At 43.5% G+C, this 18,530-nt stretch overlaps 1 protein-coding gene across 2 annotated transcripts in view; it reads right to left on the reverse strand.

The window, feature by feature from the left end:
• Positions 1-18,530, reverse strand: part of NEK11 (NIMA related kinase 11) — a 108,863-nt gene that overhangs the window by 65,082 nt on the left and 25,251 nt on the right. For both annotated transcript variants that reach the window (XM_083378423.1, XM_083378424.1), the window contains exons 2-5: positions 12,104-12,269; positions 9,865-9,983; positions 3,757-3,821; positions 2,333-2,459 (exon numbers count right to left, since the gene is read on the reverse strand). In XM_083378423.1, coding sequence (XP_083234549.1) covers positions 2,333-2,459; positions 3,757-3,821; positions 9,865-9,983; positions 12,104-12,269 — 477 coding nt within the window. The remainder of the gene's footprint in view (positions 1-2,332; positions 2,460-3,756; positions 3,822-9,864; positions 9,984-12,103; positions 12,270-18,530) is intronic.

Raw genomic sequence — 18,530 nt, forward strand, 5'->3', positions numbered from 1 at the left:
CAGTGTTGGTTAATGACCCCCACCCCCTCCTCTCCCTGATGCAGCTATTAAACAAACATGTAGGTTGTTAAGTGGAGTTCAAGATACCACATGGTTGAGGGAAGGGCCCGAAAGGCCTAGCACAAATTAAGGTCCAACTGCCCCAGGTCTCCTTAAGACCTCTCTCATCTATTGCTTTCTGGTCCTTAAGTTCCTGCAGGCTTCGGATCTGTCTCCCACTACATTAGACCCCACACCCTCCTCCTCACTTACCTTCCGAAGAGCCCCGAAGCTTTCCACAGCACTGGAACAGGTTTGTGTTGCTCAGCCACATGGTCTAATACCAGAAGAAGTCATCATGTTTCTAGCATCCACAAAGAATATGGCCACTGGAAACCCAGGAGACACTTCCAGAATGTGCCACATGGCCATATCAGGAACTGCTTTATTTTGCTTGCCTGACATAGTCTGCATAGCACTACAGAAAGCATCAGGGCCCAGGAGCTTTCCACAGTGGTATGCAGATCATGTTAGTGAAGTGGAGTGGGTTTTGTCAGTCAACCATGCAGAGTGATTCTGAAAGCAGCCCTCATGTTTCCACCACAATTCAATGTGGTCTCTAGAAACAAGGTGGCCACTTCTGGATGATGAAGCAATCTGTTCCAGAATTGTAGAAGCCTCTGGAGCTCTTCAAAAGGTAAGCGAGGAAGAAGAAGGTATCAGGGTATCAGGCCTAAAGCCTGTGTGGGCCCTGGGGGATAAAAGGCCTGGAACTTGAAAAGGTCTGTGGAAAACTAGTGAGGGGGATGAGGAGATAGGCAGGGGGCACTGCAGCATCCCTACAGTTGATCATAGGGGCAAATGTCAGTGGAGCACTGCAGCAGCTATAACTTCAGGACCCAGTGTAAGCAGCTTTTGGAGGGAGTAAATGCCAATTAAGTGACCAGTTATTCAACAAGGATTACTTATAACATTGGCCGATGCTGACTATACTAGATAGATATATTTATGTTTTCTTTAGCACAATAAGTGAAATGGGATCTCTGGGAATTATCCACAGCCAAACCAAAAACCAAACTACTTTTATAGCAGATGAAACAAAGCAAGGTGAAGCTCCTAGAGTTTATTAGCCTTACCTTACTAACACCAACAGTCAACTGCAAATAATCATGCTTACTGAAATATAATTCTTTACAATTAAGCCCAGTTGAGAAATGTGGTTTTCTTTTGCAGGGTCAAACTCAAGAATAATAAGCTATTTACTAGAGACACACCAAAAAAAGTTGGAGACTACTGTATTACTTTTGCTAGGTATAATCCTAAATATTGTTTGTAAAGCACTTTTTAAAACTGCTGTGTTTTTATATAAAAGTAAGGATGAATTGTATAGAAGAGATGAAGCCAACCTGCAGCCCCTGAGCTGCAGACAAACCTGGACAGTTAGTAATGTGGTCCCACAAATAATAAAAAAATTTTAAAAAATAAGTTAACTAAGTTATATATTTTATATATAGCCCAAGACAATGTGGCCCAGGCAAACCAAAGACTGGACAACTTTGCTACAGCAAAAAGAACCCTAATAATAATAATACAAGGAAACAATGGCACCTATCTAACTTAACTACAAAAAATCAGAAGTAATTCTTGCTAAGGCCCCAATATCACAACAGAATTCCCAGGAAGTATTGGTTTAAGGCTAAGTATGATTTAGAACAAAACTGCAATGATTCAAAATTTGGAACTGAAAGACAAAGCAAGACTGCTTCTGTGATAGGTCTACCGAAACTTTTAATGCCTTCTTTCTATCTTGCCCATATTTTTAAAAGTTTTCAGGCTAACTCATTGCTCACTCCAGGAGATCAATTCTGAGTGGCTCCACATTGACTCAGCCTTCCATCCTCCCGAGGTCGGTAAAATGAGGACCCAGATTGTTGGGGGCAATATGCTGACTCTAAACCATTTAGAGAAGGCTATAAAGCACTGTGAAGCAGTGTAAGACTTATACGTATATTAGTGCTATTGCTATTTATCAGTTTATTAAATAACCTAAATAAATATCCATTTTCAAATAGAAGAAAAATTGTGCCACAAAAGTATACTTTAATAGATTACAAAAGAAAAGGTAAAGATATGAAGAGGAATGTCAGACTAACCACTCAGAGCAATATAAAGCATCGTCCTTACAATAAACATTCACATAGGGTGGAAGCTTATTTATTCTAATAAGTGCTGGGGAGGTATAGAATTCCATAGAAAGAAAGAAAAAACCCTAACATATAATGAAAATAGACTAGTTTTGTGCTTGCATGATCATTGTGGTGAAATGAATTTGAACATAGCGCTGTCTCCTCACCAAATGTCTGATTTTGTGTCATAACCATGGTGTTGTAATGCCTCTGGGCTCATGTAGAAAGGTGTCCCAATAAAGGTAGTTGCTAAATCACAGGATCCCATCAAGAGGCGAGAAACTCCAAAGTCCCCTTAAAAAGAAGAGTTAACATTGTAGTAATCTGGTAGAAAACAACCAATGAGGTAAAAAACTAAGCTAAAGGTAGCTAACTATTTAAATTCAAACACATAGTTGTAAGAAATTTTCACAGGCTCCTAATAACACCTTTATAAACTGAGTGTAAATAGTAGTTAATAATATGAATAAAGTAGTTGTCCATATCTGTCTTCAGTTCACAGATTAAGATTTTATCCCCAATGAACTATTTTTTTAAAAAAGGGCTACCAACCAAGTTTTAAACTGTGTCATGTTGTTTATGTAAATAATTCTTGATTTACAACCATAATTGGGACCACAATATCTGTTGCTAAGCAAGCAGATTATTAAGCAAGTCATGAACAATTTTATAACCTTTTTTGATATGGTTATTAAGTGAATCACTGCAGTTGTTAAGTGAATCATGTGGTCATTAAACGAATCTGACTTCTCCCATTGACAGTAATGAGGATTGGTGGTAAGTCACTTTTTCAGTGCTGTTGTAACTTTGAACTATTGCTAAATGAATGGTTGTAAGTTAAGGATTTCCTGGAGGCAAATGCACATTTATACACATCCAGAACTTAATCATGCTTTTTCTTTTTTTAAAAAAGCAGAACTATATATAAAAGAAACGTAATTATTTTGAATTATTTTAAAATCAGAGCACAATGATAAAATAAGGATTTATGGCAGCAGAAGTTATAGGGTGGTACTTTATATATTATTTTGTAGTGATAATTAACAATAAAAAATATTAATGGAATTGTTGAAAAAATATGATGGAAATTCATTTTTTGTCAATTACCATGCTCTCATGTACTCTCAGGTCTTTAGCATAAGGAGAACAAAAACAACAGTGTGTTTTACATAATGTGTAAAAAAATAAACACACAATTTCCATGTGCTTTGATCTTACAGTAATATTTTTATTGTGCCACATGTACATGGCTTTGTGCAAACTTAGCCATTACAATGGCAGTCTGGGAGAGAATAGATAAAGAGATTTTAAATAAAGAGAGGCAGTTTCACCCTGTTGAATATACTTTAAAACTAAGCTCTGGTCCTAAGCTAATGTTTCATTAAAAGAAAAGTACTTGGGAATCTGTGAGGCAATAAACCTGGGCAGGGAAAGTGGTAAGAATTCCTGTCTCTTGGTCTAAGCATGGACTTAGCACTCAAACTTTTGTTGGGCCTCTGTAACTAAAGTGGTTTTCAGTTTCATCTGCCTTGCCATCTCTGCCTTTCTACATGCCCCGGGAAAAATAAACAGTAACTTTTTTATATCTTACCAATTTTAACCAGATTATTTTTCAAAAAAATATTCTTAGCTTTCAAATCTCGATGAAGTATTCGCCTGAAAATAAAATAAAAAGAACCACTGTTCCAATAATAGGGGAAAAATAATTTGTTATTGTAATAAATGTATCTTGCCATGTTATAAAACTTAAACCTGTCCTCTAACTGTATTAATATCATTGCTTTTGGACTGCAATCCTGAACACATTTAATAACAACTAAGCCATTTTTTTAAAATTTTGAATAATGTTAATATCAAATTGTTGTAAAGCATGACATCACATGCAACATGGTTTAGCAATCTCTATACCAGCACTCTCCATTGCCATTGTTAAATAGGGCTCATGGATTCTTAAGCAAGTCCCAAGTGGTTGCAAACAGACAAACAGGCAACTAAGGCATAGCGCACTGTACAAGCGTAACATGTTTGGCTGTTCCTGGACGTAGGTGGTGAAGAATTTGTAAATGTACAAGTCATGGCATGAGTGTGGCAGGGGTGGCTGCTGCTAGGTGGGGGAGGGTGCATCAGTGGCCCACAAGCACAGCATGAACATGGCAGAGCAAGGGATGGCTCACTGTGCATACAAAGAGGTTTTAAATAATCCTCCCACTTTAAAAAATGACATGGAGGGGGTTTATTTATTTATTTATTTATTTAGTTACATTTAGTTACATTTATATACCGCCCTATTCCCTGAGGACTCAGGGCGGTTTACAGGGAATTAAAAAATCCACCATACAAAAGTTAAAAAACCAAATTAAAAAATATTAAATTGACCCTGTATACTTAAAACCCCAGTTAAAAATTTCTCCTCAGCCTGGGCCTGAGAGCTCAAAGAGCCAGGTCTTCAGGCCCCGGCGGAATGATCGGAGGTTACTGTGTTATTATTTTTTTAGTCAGGTACCAGGTACATCACATACCTAAATCAGATTGATTTGGATGAGAAGAAATCATGTTCTGAGTTTGTATTGCAGTTGATTAGCAACATTTGAAAATGATATTTGCAAACATACTAACTGTAGATATGGTCTGAACTGATAGCTCTATTGAAGAAAGCCTGCTTTAGAAATCAATATCATGCCAGCATGGAGAAGACTCAATTATTTTTACACAGCCTAAAATGAATGCTGCATCTGAAGGAAATGGTTATTTCTTCTTGTTTGGACAATGAAATATTTTTCACTTTCATAATAATAGGGAGACATAAGAGATAATTTCACATTTGGAAAATAGTAGTTTGCATGTTCACATTAGCTTTCTTAAGAAATAAGCCAAAATGTATTTTCAATTTTTTTGCTATCTCATCTTTGTGAAAATAATAGTAAGATTTAAAATGGCACACTTTGGAAAATATATTACCGTATATACTTGAGTATAAGCCGAATTTTTCAGCCCACTTTTTGGGCTGAAAAATTCCACTTCGGCTTATACTCCAGTCAACAAAAAAAACTTACCGAGGACTTGTGCGCGGCCGAGGCTTTGGTGCTTCCGGGATCGCCCGCACCTCTCCCAAGCCACCGCCGTCCGAGACCTGCCGAAGTTTGGGGAGGTTTGGGGAGGTGCGCGCGCACCTCCCCAAACTCCACGCCTTGCCTGCCTGCTTCTTTCCGCAGCGGAAAGAAGCAGGCAGGCAGGGCGCGGAGGAACGGAGACTTGCCGACGTTTGGGGAGGTTTGGGCGCCTCCCCAAACCTCGGCAGGTCTCCGTTCCTCCGCGCAGACCTGCCGACGTTTGGGGAGGTTTGGGCGCCTCCCCAAACCTCCCCAAACCTCGGCAGGTCTCCGTTCCTCCTGCCGACCTTTGGGGAGGTTTGGGCGCCTCCCCAAACCTCCCCAAACCTCGGCAGGTCTCCGTTCCTCCTGCCGACCTTTGGGGAGGTTTGGGCGCCTCCCCAAACCTCGGCAGGTCTCCGTTCCTCCGCGCAGACCTGCCGACGTTTGGGAAGGTTTGGGCGCCTCCCCAAACCTCCCCAGGTCTCCGTTCCTGTTTGGGGAGGTTTGGGCGCCTCCCCAAACCTCCCCAAACCTCGGCAGGTCTCCGTTCCTGTTTGGGGAGGTTTGGGCGCCTCCCCAAACGTCCCCAAACCTCGGCAGGTCTCCGTTCCTGTTTGGGGAGCTTTGGGCGCCTCCCCAAACCTCCCCAAACCTCGGCAGGTCTCCGTTCCTCCGCGCAGACCTGCCGACCTTTGGGGAGGTTTGGGCGCCTCCCCAAACCTCCCCAAACCTCGGCAGGTCTCCGTTCCTCCGCGCAGACCTGCCGACCTTTGGGGAGGTTTGGGCGCCTCCCCAAACGTCCCCAAACCTCGGCAGGTCTCCGTTCCTGTTTGGGGAGGTTTGGGCGCCTCCCCAAACCTCCCCAAACCTCGGCAGGTCTCCGTTCCTCCGTGCAGACCTGCCGACCTTTGGGGAGGTTTGGGCGCCTCCCCAAACGTCCCCAAACCTCGGCAGGTCTCCGTTCCTGTTTGGGGAGGTTTGGGCGCCTCCCCAAACCTCCCCAAACCTCGGCAGGTCTCCGTTCCTCCGCGCAGACCTGCCGACCTTTGGGGAGGTTTGGGCGCCTCCCCAAACGTCCCCAAACCTCGGCAGGTCTCCGTTCCTGTTTGGGGAGGTTTGGGCGCCTCCCCAAACGTCCCCAAACCTCGGCAGGTCTCCGTTCCTCCGCGCAGACCTGCCGACCTTTGGGGAGGTTTGGGCGCCTCCCCAAACGTCCCCAAACCTCGGCAGGTCTCCGTTCCTGTTTGGGGAGGTTTGGGCGCCTCCCCAAACGTCCCCAAACCTCGGCAGGTCTCCGTTCCTGTTTGGGGAGGTTTGGGCGCCTCCCCAAACCTCCCCAAACCTCGGCAGGTCTCCGTTCCTCCGCGCAGACCTGCCGACCTTTGGGGAGGTTTGGGCGCCTCCCCAAACGTCCCCAAACCTCGGCAGGTCTCCGTTCCTGTTTGGGGAGGTTTGGGCGCCTCCCCAAACGTCCCCAAACCTCGGCAGGTCTCCGTTCCTCCGCGCAGACCTGCCGACCTTTGGGGAGGTTTGGGCGCCTCCCCAAACGTCCCCAAACCTCGGCAGGTCTCCGTTCCTGTTTGGGGAGGTTTGGGCGCCTCCCCAAACGTCCCCAAACCTCGGCAGGTCTCCGTTCCTGTTTGGGGAGGTTTGGGCGCCTCCCCAAACCTCCCCAAACCTCGGCAGGTCTCCGTTCCTCCGCGCAGACCTGCCGACCTTTGGGGAGGTTTGGGCGCCTCCCCAAACGTCCCCAAACCTCGGCAGGTCTCCGTTCCTGTTTGGGGAGGTTTGGGCGCCTCCCCAAACGTCCCCAAACCTCGGCAGGTCTCCGTTCCTCCGCGCAGACCTGCCGACCTTTGGGGAGGTTTGGGCGCCTCCCCAAACGTCCCCAAACCTCGGCAGGTCTCCGTTCCTGTTTGGGGAGGTTTGGGCGCCTCCCCAAACGTCCCCAAACCTCGGCAGGTCTCCGTTCCTCCGCGCAGACCTGCCGACCTTTGGGGAGGTTTGGGCGCCTCCCCAAACGTCCCCAAACCTCGGCAGGTCTCCGTTCCTGTTTGGGGAGGTTTGGGCGCCTCCCCAAACGTCCCCAAACCTCGGCAGGTCTCCGTTCCTGTTTGGGGAGGTTTGGGCGCCTCCCCAAACCTCCCCAAACCTCGGCAGGTCTCCGTTCCTCCGCACAGACCTGCCGACCTTTGGGGAGGTTTGGGCGCCTCCCCAAACGTCCCCAAACCTCGGCAGGTCTCCGTTCCTGTTTGGGGAGGTTTGGGCGCCTCCCCAAACGTCCCCAAACCTCGGCAGGTCTCCGTTCCTCCGCGCAGACCTGCCGACCTTTGGGGAGGTTTGGGCGCCTCCCCAAACGTCCCCAAACCTCGGCAGGTCTCCGTTCCTGTTTGGGGAGGTTTGGGCGCCTCCCCAAACCTCCCCAAACCTCGGCAGGTCTCCGTTCCTCCGCGCAGACCTGCCGACCTTTGGGGAGGTTTGGGCGCCTCCCCAAATGTCCCCAAACCTCGGCAGGTCTCCGTTCCTGTTTGGGGAGGTTTGGGCGCCTCCCCAAACCTCCCCAAACCTCGGCAGGTCTCCGTTCCTCCGCGCAGACCTGCCGACCTTTGGGGAGGTTTGGGCGCCTCCCCAAACGTCCCCAAACCTCGGCAGGTCTCCGTTCCTGTTTGGGGAGGTTTGGGCGCCTCCCCAAACGTCCCCAAACCTCGGCAGGTCTCCGTTCCTCCGCGCAGACCTGCCGACCTTTGGGGAGGTTTGGGCGCCTCCCCAAACCTCCCCAAACCTCGGCAGGTCTCCGTTCTTCCTGCCGACCTTTGGGGAGGTTTGGGCGCCTCCCCAAACCTCCCCAAACCTCGGCAGGTCTGCGCGGAGGAACGGAGACCTGCCGAGGTTTGGGGAGGTTTGGGGATGTTTGGGGAGGCGCCCAAACCTCCCCAAACAGGAACGGAGACCTGCCGAGGTTTGGGGACGTTTGGGGAGGCGCCCAAACCTCCCCAAACAGGAACGGAGACCTGCCGAGGTTTGGGGACGTTTGGGGAGGCGCCCAAACCTCCCCAAAGGTCGGCAGGTCTGCGCGGAGGAACGGAGACCTGCCGAGGTTTGGGGACGTTTGGGGAGGCGCCCAAACCTCCCCAAACAGGAACGGAGACCTGCCGAGGTTTGGGGACGTTTGGGGAGGCGCCCAAACCTCCCCAAAGGTCGGCAGGTCTGCGCGGAGGAACGGAGACCTGCCGAGGTTTGGGGACGTTTGGGGAGGCGCCCAAACCTCCCCAAACAGGAACGGAGACCTGCCGAGGTTTGGGGACGTTTGGGGAGGCGCCCAAACCTCCCCAAAGGTCGGCAGGTCTGCGCGGAGGAACGGAGACCTGCCGAGGTTTGGGGACGTTTGGGGAGGCGCCCAAACCTCCCCAAACAGGAACGGAGACCTGCCGAGGTTTGGGGACGTTTGGGGAGGCGCCCAAACCTCCCCAAAGGTCGGCAGGTCTGCGCGGAGGAACGGAGACCTGCCGAGGTTTGGGGACGTTTGGGGAGGCGCCCAAACCTCCCCAAAGGTCGGCAGGTCTGCGCGGAGGAACGGAGACCTGCCGAGGTTTGGGGACGTTTGGGGAGGCGCCCAAACCTCCCCAAACAGGAACGGAGACCTGCCGAGGTTTGGGGAGGTTTGGGGAGGCGCCCAAACCTCCCCAAACAGGAACGGAGACCTGGGGAGGTTTGGGGAGGCGCCCAAACCTTCCCAAACGTCGGCAGGTCTGCGCGGAGGAACGGAGACCTGCCGAGGTTTGGGGAGGCGCCCAAACCTCCCCAAAGGTCGGCAGGAGGAACGGAGACCTGCCGAGGTTTGGGGAGGTTTGGGGAGGCGCCCAAACCTCCCCAAAGGTCCGCAGGTCTGCGCGGAGGAACGGAGACCTGCCGAGGTTTGGGGAGGCGCCCAAACCTCCCCAAAGGTCGGCAGGAGGAACGGAGACCTGCCGAGGTTTGGGGAGGTTTGGGGAGGCGCCCAAACCTCCCCAAAGGTCGGCAGGAGGAACGGAGACCTGCCGAGGTTTGGGGAGGCGCCCAAACCTCCCCAAAGGTCGGCAGGTCTGCGCGGAGGAACGGAGACCTGCCGAGGTTTGGGGAGGTTTGGGGAGGCGCCCAAACCTCCCCAAAGGTCGGCAGGAGGAACGGAGACCTGCCGAGGTTTGGGGAGGCGCCCAAACCTCCCCAAAGGTCGGCAGGAGGAACGGAGACCTGCCGACGAGCCGCGGCCACACAGGGTATTCCTGTGTATTCAGGCTTGCAAAATGGCGGATCGAGCCTCTGCTGGCGGCAGAGGCTTGCAGAACGGCGGATCGGCTTATACTCGAGTCAATAACTTTTTCCAGTTTTTGGGGGTGAAATTGGGGGTCTCGGCTTATACTCGAGTCGGCTTATACTCAAGTATATACGGTATTTAAAAGGGCACACTCACTTTAGCCACAAATTAATAATCCAAATCCAGGTTGTTAGACAGAATTTTGTATTATAAATAAATAACTATTCCACAAGCTTTTAAAATGTTCTATGTCAGCAATCTAGCAGTGGAAACATAGCTTCAATTTATTGTATGACAAATGAAACTGCTATACCTTTCATGTAGATAGTTTACTCCAAGTAATAACTGTATAAACCATTCCACTATTTGACTTTCAGGAAATACTTTGCGACTTCTTTTGTACTCTTGAATTTTAAAGTCAAGGTCTCGACCCTGAAACACAGGAGTAAATGTACATTCTGTTGAAAGTATTACATTTTAATTCATTAAAATTAGTGGAAAGGAATTAATTGAACACAATCAGAGTTCCTTCTATTGTTTTACTAATAAATATTAATTCACATTTATATAACTGTTTTAACTCCAGGAGTGCTCTGTGCAATTCAAAAGCCTAGCATGAGGACCTAGATAACTTCTAAAACTAATGTACAGTATATAGTCACGATGTGCAAAGATCTGTGAGTTCAATTCCTAGCTGAAAGCTTGAACTCCATGGTGTTAACATCTGGCTACCCAACATTGATGAATACCAACAAAGATGAAACCAGTCATATAGTGCATTCTTGTAGGAAAGGCTTGGAAAAACAAATCAAATTTATTTATTATTATTTATTTATTTATTAATTTAATTTATATACCGCCCTTCTCCCGAAGGACTCAGGGCGGTGAACAGGGCAATACATATTAAAAGACAAAATACAAAAATTAAAAAAGATTAAACAAGATGCCCACAAATAAATTAAAACACATTAAAAGCAGGTTAAAACACATTAATAAAACCCAACCCCATCCCATCAGGCCAGGCCAGCTTGTTCGAAAAGGTAAGTTTTTAGATCGCGCTGGAAGGAGCGGAGATCAGGCGCCATCCGGAGCTCGACCGAAAGATGGTTCCATAAATCCGGCCCACCCACAGAGAACGCCCTCCCCCTGGGGGCCGCCAGTCGGCATTCTTTGACCGGTGGCACCCTGAGGAGGCCCTCTCTGTGGGAGCGTACTGGGCGGAGGGAAATTGACGCCGGCCGCAGGTGGTCCCCAAGGTATTCCGGACCCATGCCATGTAGGGCTTTGTAGGTCATTACTAACACCTTGAATCCCACCCGGAAGACAACTGGAAGCCAATGCAGCTCACGGAGCAGAGGTGTAACATGGGAGTGTCGGGAAACTCCCAACACAACTCTTGCGGCTGCATTCTGTACCAGTTGGAGCCTCCGAGTGGTCTTCAAGGGTAGCCCCATGTAGAGAGCATTGCAGTAGTCCAGACGAGAGATCACGAGTGCGTGAGTGACCGTACGTAAGGCATCCCGGTCTAAATAGGGCCGCAACTGGCGCACCAGGCGGACCTGGGCGAAGGCCCCCTAGTCACAGCTACTATATGGTCTTCTAAAGAAAGCTGTGAATCTAGGAGGACCCCCAAGTTGCGAGCCCTATCTACGGGGGGGTAATACTCACCCCCCATAGAGAGAGATGGGATATCCTGAATATCCCGAGATGCCGGTACGCACAGCCACTCAGTCTTGTCAGGGTTGAGTCGAAGCCTGTTCCTCCCCATCTGTCCTCATTTTTTTTATTTGAATGATGTAACTATGTGTAGAACTGCTGTGTCTAATTTAAGCAAGGCAGAGTAACCCTATAATCACCTACTGATGGAAGGATATTCTGAGGTAAAGTGATCACAATATCCACTGATTTGCCATCTTGCTGCAGCCTCAGCATTAATTATAAGTAGAATCTTTAAAGTTTCTATCCTACTGATTCTAGGAATTGAGGAGAGACATATATAATTACTAAAGATCAGAAGCAAACTACCGTCTTCACTGGCAAAGCAGCTATTATGCTGATTCCTGTGGTTCCTCACTTACTCTCCCAACAAACACAGCACTGTCTTTAACTAATTGAAGAGGAAGGCAGCTCAGTCATTACAGCAATTGCATTACAGTTAATTGACATGATGCATTCAGGCTGTCAGCGTATGAAATTCAATTCTAAGTTCCTAGGTGTTCAGGAAAATACCTATTTACTTTATAACATAAACTTTCTGTAACTCTATTTGGTTATTTATATTCTTGAAGAACATAAAATACAGAAGTAAGGGAACAAGGAGTTCCCATATAAGATATACCTAGTTTTACAATGCACAGTGTCTCAGCCAGGTCATTTTCTAAAGTTGCACTGGATTGTCTCACAAGATTCTCTTAGGAAAGGAAACTCCACCGTAAGCATTTAAGCAAATTAATAATAAGAAACTTGAAACAATTTTGGATGGGGGAGTGTCCTTAAAATCTTTAAGGATATTTATTGAGCAGCTCTTGAGAAAAATAGGACAGAGGTCTTACCTCACAGTATTCAGTAATGATGCAAAAACTGCCTCCTTCAACAAAACTTGTATAGAATTTAACAATGGCTGGATGGTCTAGCCTGGACAACAATTGTGCTTCCAAATTTGCTTCAACTGTTTCATTGGGCTTAAGATTCCCCACAGAGATTTCTTTCAAAACTTTCCTGTTGATAAAATCAGTAAATCATGAGATAGGATACTTGTACAATAGCTCTTTGTTCTAATCCTGTATTTCCTAATTTTTAAATAGAGAATATCAATTTCATATGGAATATTATACTCATAATCATTTAACTTCTATTTGAATCTTTTTAATTAGAATTTTTTAATTTAATAAAATATTCAAAATAAACAAGAACAAAGATAGTAAATACAAAATAAACCAAAAAGAAATTGGGGGGAAATCCCATACTTCCACCCATCTTTTTATTGAAAAATTGTCATCTTAATCTTTTCAACTTCCATTTGAATCTCATCTGATCAGGTTTGTTTTATGCTTCTCTTATCACTGGAAACAGAGAAGGATCTATCTCCATTTTTACTGACATTTTTAATAGTGAAATAATTAAAAAGACAGTGTAATTACATGTACTGTAGGATTGGACAGATTGTTCTTTTATAGTTCATGCGACTTCTGCATGTGTGTGACTCATAAACTTGTTTCTTTCAATTTTTATATAAATAGTATCTTAAAAACACTTTCTTCCAACAATTTCTAAGCATCTTACATATCAAAATATAGTTTTAGTTGTTGTTTGAGTAAATTAGAGAAGTGCAAAATACAAACATAGCTTAGTCTGAAAGGCATGTGTTGTTCTAGTTATACATTTATGATAGACAAAAATATACTCAATTGTTCATATTGAATTTGAGAGGCTTAAATATGCTAGTGAAATTCTCTGCTCTGGTGGTTTGAGTACTACCACTGCATGATGGAGTGAGCTTCTGTCACTTGCCACCGCCAACCTAGCAGTTCAAATGCATGCTACGTGCAAATTGTATCACTTCGGTAAGAAAATAATGGCACTTCGAGCAGCAGTATAAATTCAACTGGTGCCAGACCTACCCAAATGCGATGCCCAAATGCAAGGTAACTTCAGTGGAGAGAAAAAGGCCCGGATGCTGCTGCATAATGCCGTTAGCCATTCTGAATGCAGAGCTAGTTGGATCCCCTGTGGTGCACTTTTGGATAGCATGTGAGTGTGAACTTAGGTAGCCAAACAACTACTCTGTATAAGCAATGTAGTCTTCTTGCTTAATATACCATCGCTATTCACTAAATAAATACCGGTAAATGAATTTCAAACATATGTTATTATTATAATCATTTTCAAAATGATAATGTCACAGTGCTTACACAGAAGAAACTTATGGAATTCTTCACATTGTGGCTTTCCTGTGTTTAATGGTTCAGAATGCTGTAAGGCATGCTTTAAGCTATTTTAGTAGATCCAAGAACTTGCCACAAATTTTCTGATACACAACTTGCATAAAAATATATTTGCTGCATTCATACTCTGAATATAAATTATGAAGCTTGGCTCAATAGCAGTAACTGTGAGAGGGATCTTAAATATGAGCCTGTAATGTGTGTGGCAGCATCCAAAAAAGGCAACACAATCCTAGGTTGCATTAATAGAGGGATAGAATCAAAACACATGAAGCATCAGTACTGTTTATTAAGACTTAATAAGACCACATTTAGAAAACTGCAACCAGTTTTGGTCATCATATTATAAAAAAAGATGTAGATATTCTGGAAACAGTGCAGAAAAGAGCAACAGAGATGATTAGAGGTGGAGGCTAAAACATATGAAGAACAGTTGCAGGAATTAGGTATGTCTAATCTAGTGAAGGACTAGGGGTGACATGATAGCAGTGTTCCATTATTTGAGGGGCTGCCACAAAGAAGAGGGGGTGGGATTCAACCTATTTTCCAAATCATCAGAAAGCAAGACAAAGAACAATGGACAGAAATTAATCAAGGACAGAAGCGACCTAGAACTAAGGACAAATCTCCTGACAGTGAGAACAATTAACCAGTGGAACAACCTCCCTCCAGAAGGTGTGAATGCTCCAACACTGGAAGTTTTTAAGAAGAGACTGGACAGCCACTTGTCTGGAACTTTTAGGGTGTTCTGCTTGAGCAGGGGGTTGGACTAGATGACCTCCAAGATCTCTTCCAACTCTGTTATTCTATTATTATGGTAATCACTATAGAATGATGATGATGATGATTTTTTTTAAATTGAAATTATACAAAACACTTTTCATACATTTTAAAATGGGAGTTCAGCAAACCTCTGTATTTAATAAATAAAACTTTATTCCTGTATTCAATAGCAAACATTTCCATGCATTTTAATCAAGCAGATACTAAAAATATATTGTGGCTTTATATCAGAGCTTCTATATTGTACTGAGATTTTAGATGAGCACAGCTAAACATTTTCAGTACTTTTCTGAATAAATCAGAAGGTTTAAATTGTATGAAGAGAACACTGCAACTGATGTTCACAATAATAAAAATTCATATTCTGTAAAAAAAAAAAGGGAAAGTACAATATTTGTTTTCAGGGAGTAAACAATAAATCCTTGTAAATCTTTTCATAAACACTGTTACCTGGAAATAGGTAAATGAACATTTTTGTACATATCATTTACCTAAAACGTGCCTATAAACATTATAATAACAAAATACAGAATAGTTTTTTGAATTACTGCAAACTTTCTGCTATTAAAATAGGTAATATTTAAAGTAATCTTCTCATCTCTGATTTGACAGCTTGACATTATTTTTTTCCTGCTCACAGATCATGTCACTAACTGTCAAAGACAATGAGCTTTCCTTAAATATCACTTAATAGAAGATCTTTATGCATCAAAAGGCAGCAATAAAAACTTGACATGGCAGGACAGCTTGTCATTTAATTCACTCTATGATTTTGCTGTTGCCATCACCTGTCAAGCCACATGACACATGTTTATCTTAGTAAAATTCTATCACTAGATAGCAAATGAAAAATCTGTACGCTTATAAATTATGTTTTGTTATCATACCATGTATTTTTATTATCAAAATCATAGCTAGTCTTTTCACTAACTGAATGTTTTGCAGAATACCGGAATTGTTGCAGGAAAAATGAATAAAGTGGATTTAAAACATTTAAATATTTTTTGCAAAGGAAGTTATGTTTTCTGCAAAAAGGTTTCTACTTTCCCCTTTTAAAATATTTATTTAGAAAAATTTAGATTGACTCTTAGAAGATAACAAAAATATTGCTTTTTAAGATTCAGTCTGTTTTTTTAAAAAAATTGAGTATTGCTTGTGATATAAATTTTTATTTTTTTAATAGACAAAAACATTTAAAGATATCAGCAATAATTTGCTTTTTTAAAACCTGGCAAAATTCCCAAGACTTAAAAGTATACGCATATACAGTATAGGAAATATGGGGTACGCTTTAATATAGTACTGTAATTAAAGGTTTTAATCAAAGTCAGATCTGCTATTGTGTTCCTTCAGGTGGTAGATGCAGGAGTTGGCAGCTGAAATGGAGAGATGGACACCAGTCTCCAAATACTGCATCTTCAACTGGCAGTCTAGTTGGATTTGTAGCTGTATTGCAAGGATTATTACTAGGACTAAAATTTCCTAAGTGTTACTCCATGATAAGCTAAACTGCCTTAAACAATTTTATCTAGTATTCTGTTTTCATAGTTATCAACTTCTGGGAAGTACAAGCTAGGCATGGTGTCCTATCCCACACCATAAGGGTTTGAAGTCTTTATTGAGGCTTCACTTGCCCTGAATAGCATTGCCCAGGATTCACCACACAAGAACCAGAGCAAGACCCGATAAGTCCAATTTTCCCAGGTCAGGAAAAACACAGAGAAAGTTCAGCAAAGAGAAGTCCATGGTCCAAAACACAAATCGAATGTGAAGGTCCACAAGGCAAAGTCCAAAGCCCAGAAATAGAGTCAAGGGCAAAGTCACAAAGCAAGGGACATGATGGCTGAACAAAGCACGATCTGAAATGGAAGAGATGTTTTCATTGTCACTCTGCTCCACGTGCAGGAATAAATAGCTGTCAGTCAGTGTAATTCAACTCTGTATTCTGAACAATAATTGCTTGGACAGCAGAAGAGCTACCTTGAAATTTCACAAGACCAAGCATTCACATATTTAATTGTTCTTGCACTGTGCTTTCTTGTTTGCATATTTCCCCTCAACATTTCTGTTTCATTTTTTTTTGTCACAGAAGTTGCATGTTGCTCATATTGTAAATGCATACATGTCCCATAATTCTGCAGGGATAAACTGACAGTAGCTGTTAGTTAAGCACAAGTAATTCTCAACTTACGACAACAATTGGGACTAGCTTTTCCATCTGTAAAAGTTGAAGTTATAAAGTGTGACCACATCACTGAGCAACAGCAATCTCTTCAGTGCCAGTTGCCATCTTAAACTGAATCTCATGGTTGTTAGGTGAGGCAATTTCCTGTCAGATTCCTAAAATCAAAATTAGTGGGGAAACTATGAGGAAATTGGAAGTCCCCCTCAGGCAGATAAGTAGATGCTGCCAGGTGGATATGCAAAGCTGGAGAGACTGCAGGGATGATACACAAAGCTTTGTGAAGGAAATGAAGGAAATGTGAATGCAAACAAATACACACTCATTGTAGAAAAACAACACTCCAATAGTTCAGTTGGTGGAATGGTCTATCAAAGGGCAACAATTGTGGAATTTGGATTCTTGAAATGAACTAATTTATAGAATATTACAAAATCCCGGACCCTATAGCTCTTGTGGAATTGAAATTTGGCAAAGTTGTGGCTAGTACTGCTGTGCTGCCACATCAGCTGTAATAGCCATTTGCAATGCCTCCTGCAAACTTCCTGCAAGGAAAGTCAAAAGAGAAGTTGGCAAGAAGTTGAAAGTGGCTCTCATTTCCACTGCTTTTTTGCCTGCCCATGATCATTCTGTTTCTCTTTAAGTAAGAAAATAACCCAATAGGTCAAGGGCTTTCTAGTATGTTTTGAAGCTCTATGAATTGATGGCTATATACTGTATAGCAGGTTTCTCCTTCCCCATGCAGTGATTAATTACCAAATCTTTGTAATAAGAAACCTGCCTGGCATTGTCAAGCTGTCAATTTTTGGGATATAGATATGTAGTTCAAAATAATATGGCATTAAAAAATGCTATTTTTGTCCCTAATGCTTCTTTAATGAATGCTTCTTAAAATAAAGCTTTGAACATATGAAACATCTAGTAATGTTTATTCTCACCATTAAAATAAAAATGAAAAAAATTATATGTTAGTTAATGGATTTACCTATAATGGTATGATCCAGATTAAGTACATTATAGTTTAGGAACAATAGACATGAAAATTCCAGATGTTTTTATTACAATTTGAATATTTCCAATAAGCTATATGTCTTGGCACGACGGATATTAAATCTAAAACTCTTGCTCTGGCCAAGCTGAATTACAACTAATCCTAAAAGTTCTGCCAGTTGCAATGCCCCACAGATAGACAGACATATATACATACATACACACACACTCCACTTGCATCCACCCATATTTACAACCACTTTTTGGCTACCTGCCTATCAATGCTACCAGCTGCCCCCATCCTCTGGCCTTGCCCATGCCTCCACAATTGCTACATCACATAACACACACCTACCCAGGGTCTCCATTCATTTCTCACCCAAGACCTCCATTTGCACACCAGCCATACTCTCTGTTTATGTCCCACCCAGGGACTTCTTTTGCAAAAGAAGCCTGGCATGTAAAAGAAGGCCCTAGCTGCACCAGTATGAAAGAAGAACTAGCTAGAAGAGTCCTTATTTTGTGCCAAAGGAGCTGGCACCTTTTTTCATATGCCAGGATTTTTTCTTAAAAAAAAATCCTGGGTTGGGCTGTTCAAGAAGTGGAGAGAAGGCAATTCTTTATGTTATCAAGGTTTGGAGCAGGAGAGACCAAGCTGGGAATGGCCTAAATTGGGGTGGTCTCACCTAGCAACCAGTGGGATTCAGTCAATGATGCTCACGGGGATTATTGGGATTTCCATTGCTATCAATGTGGTCATGTCATATTTTGCTTTATGCCTGCATCATTTAGCAACAGAAATTCTGGTCCCAATTACAGTTGTTAACCAAGAGCTACCTGTATTCTATTGTTTCATTAGCTTAAGAACACTGAATCACCCTGAAAATGCAGAAATTAATTATTTCACAAAGAGAAAATGAATCTCATTGAAGAAAAGAATACTGCAGATTTTAGTCAAATTCATCTCTACAGCTGAAAGCAATGAACATAGATTCAGAGATAAAATCAATACTATGAGATGAAGAGAAAGTAATAAGAAATAAAATCTGGAATGTAAAAAAAAAGGATGCTTCTTTCAAA

The sequence above is a fragment of the Vipera ursinii genome (assembly GCF_947247035.1).
Source record: "Vipera ursinii genome assembly, chromosome: Z".
In the NCBI taxonomy this organism is placed as follows: Eukaryota; Metazoa; Chordata; class Lepidosauria; order Squamata; family Viperidae; genus Vipera; species Vipera ursinii.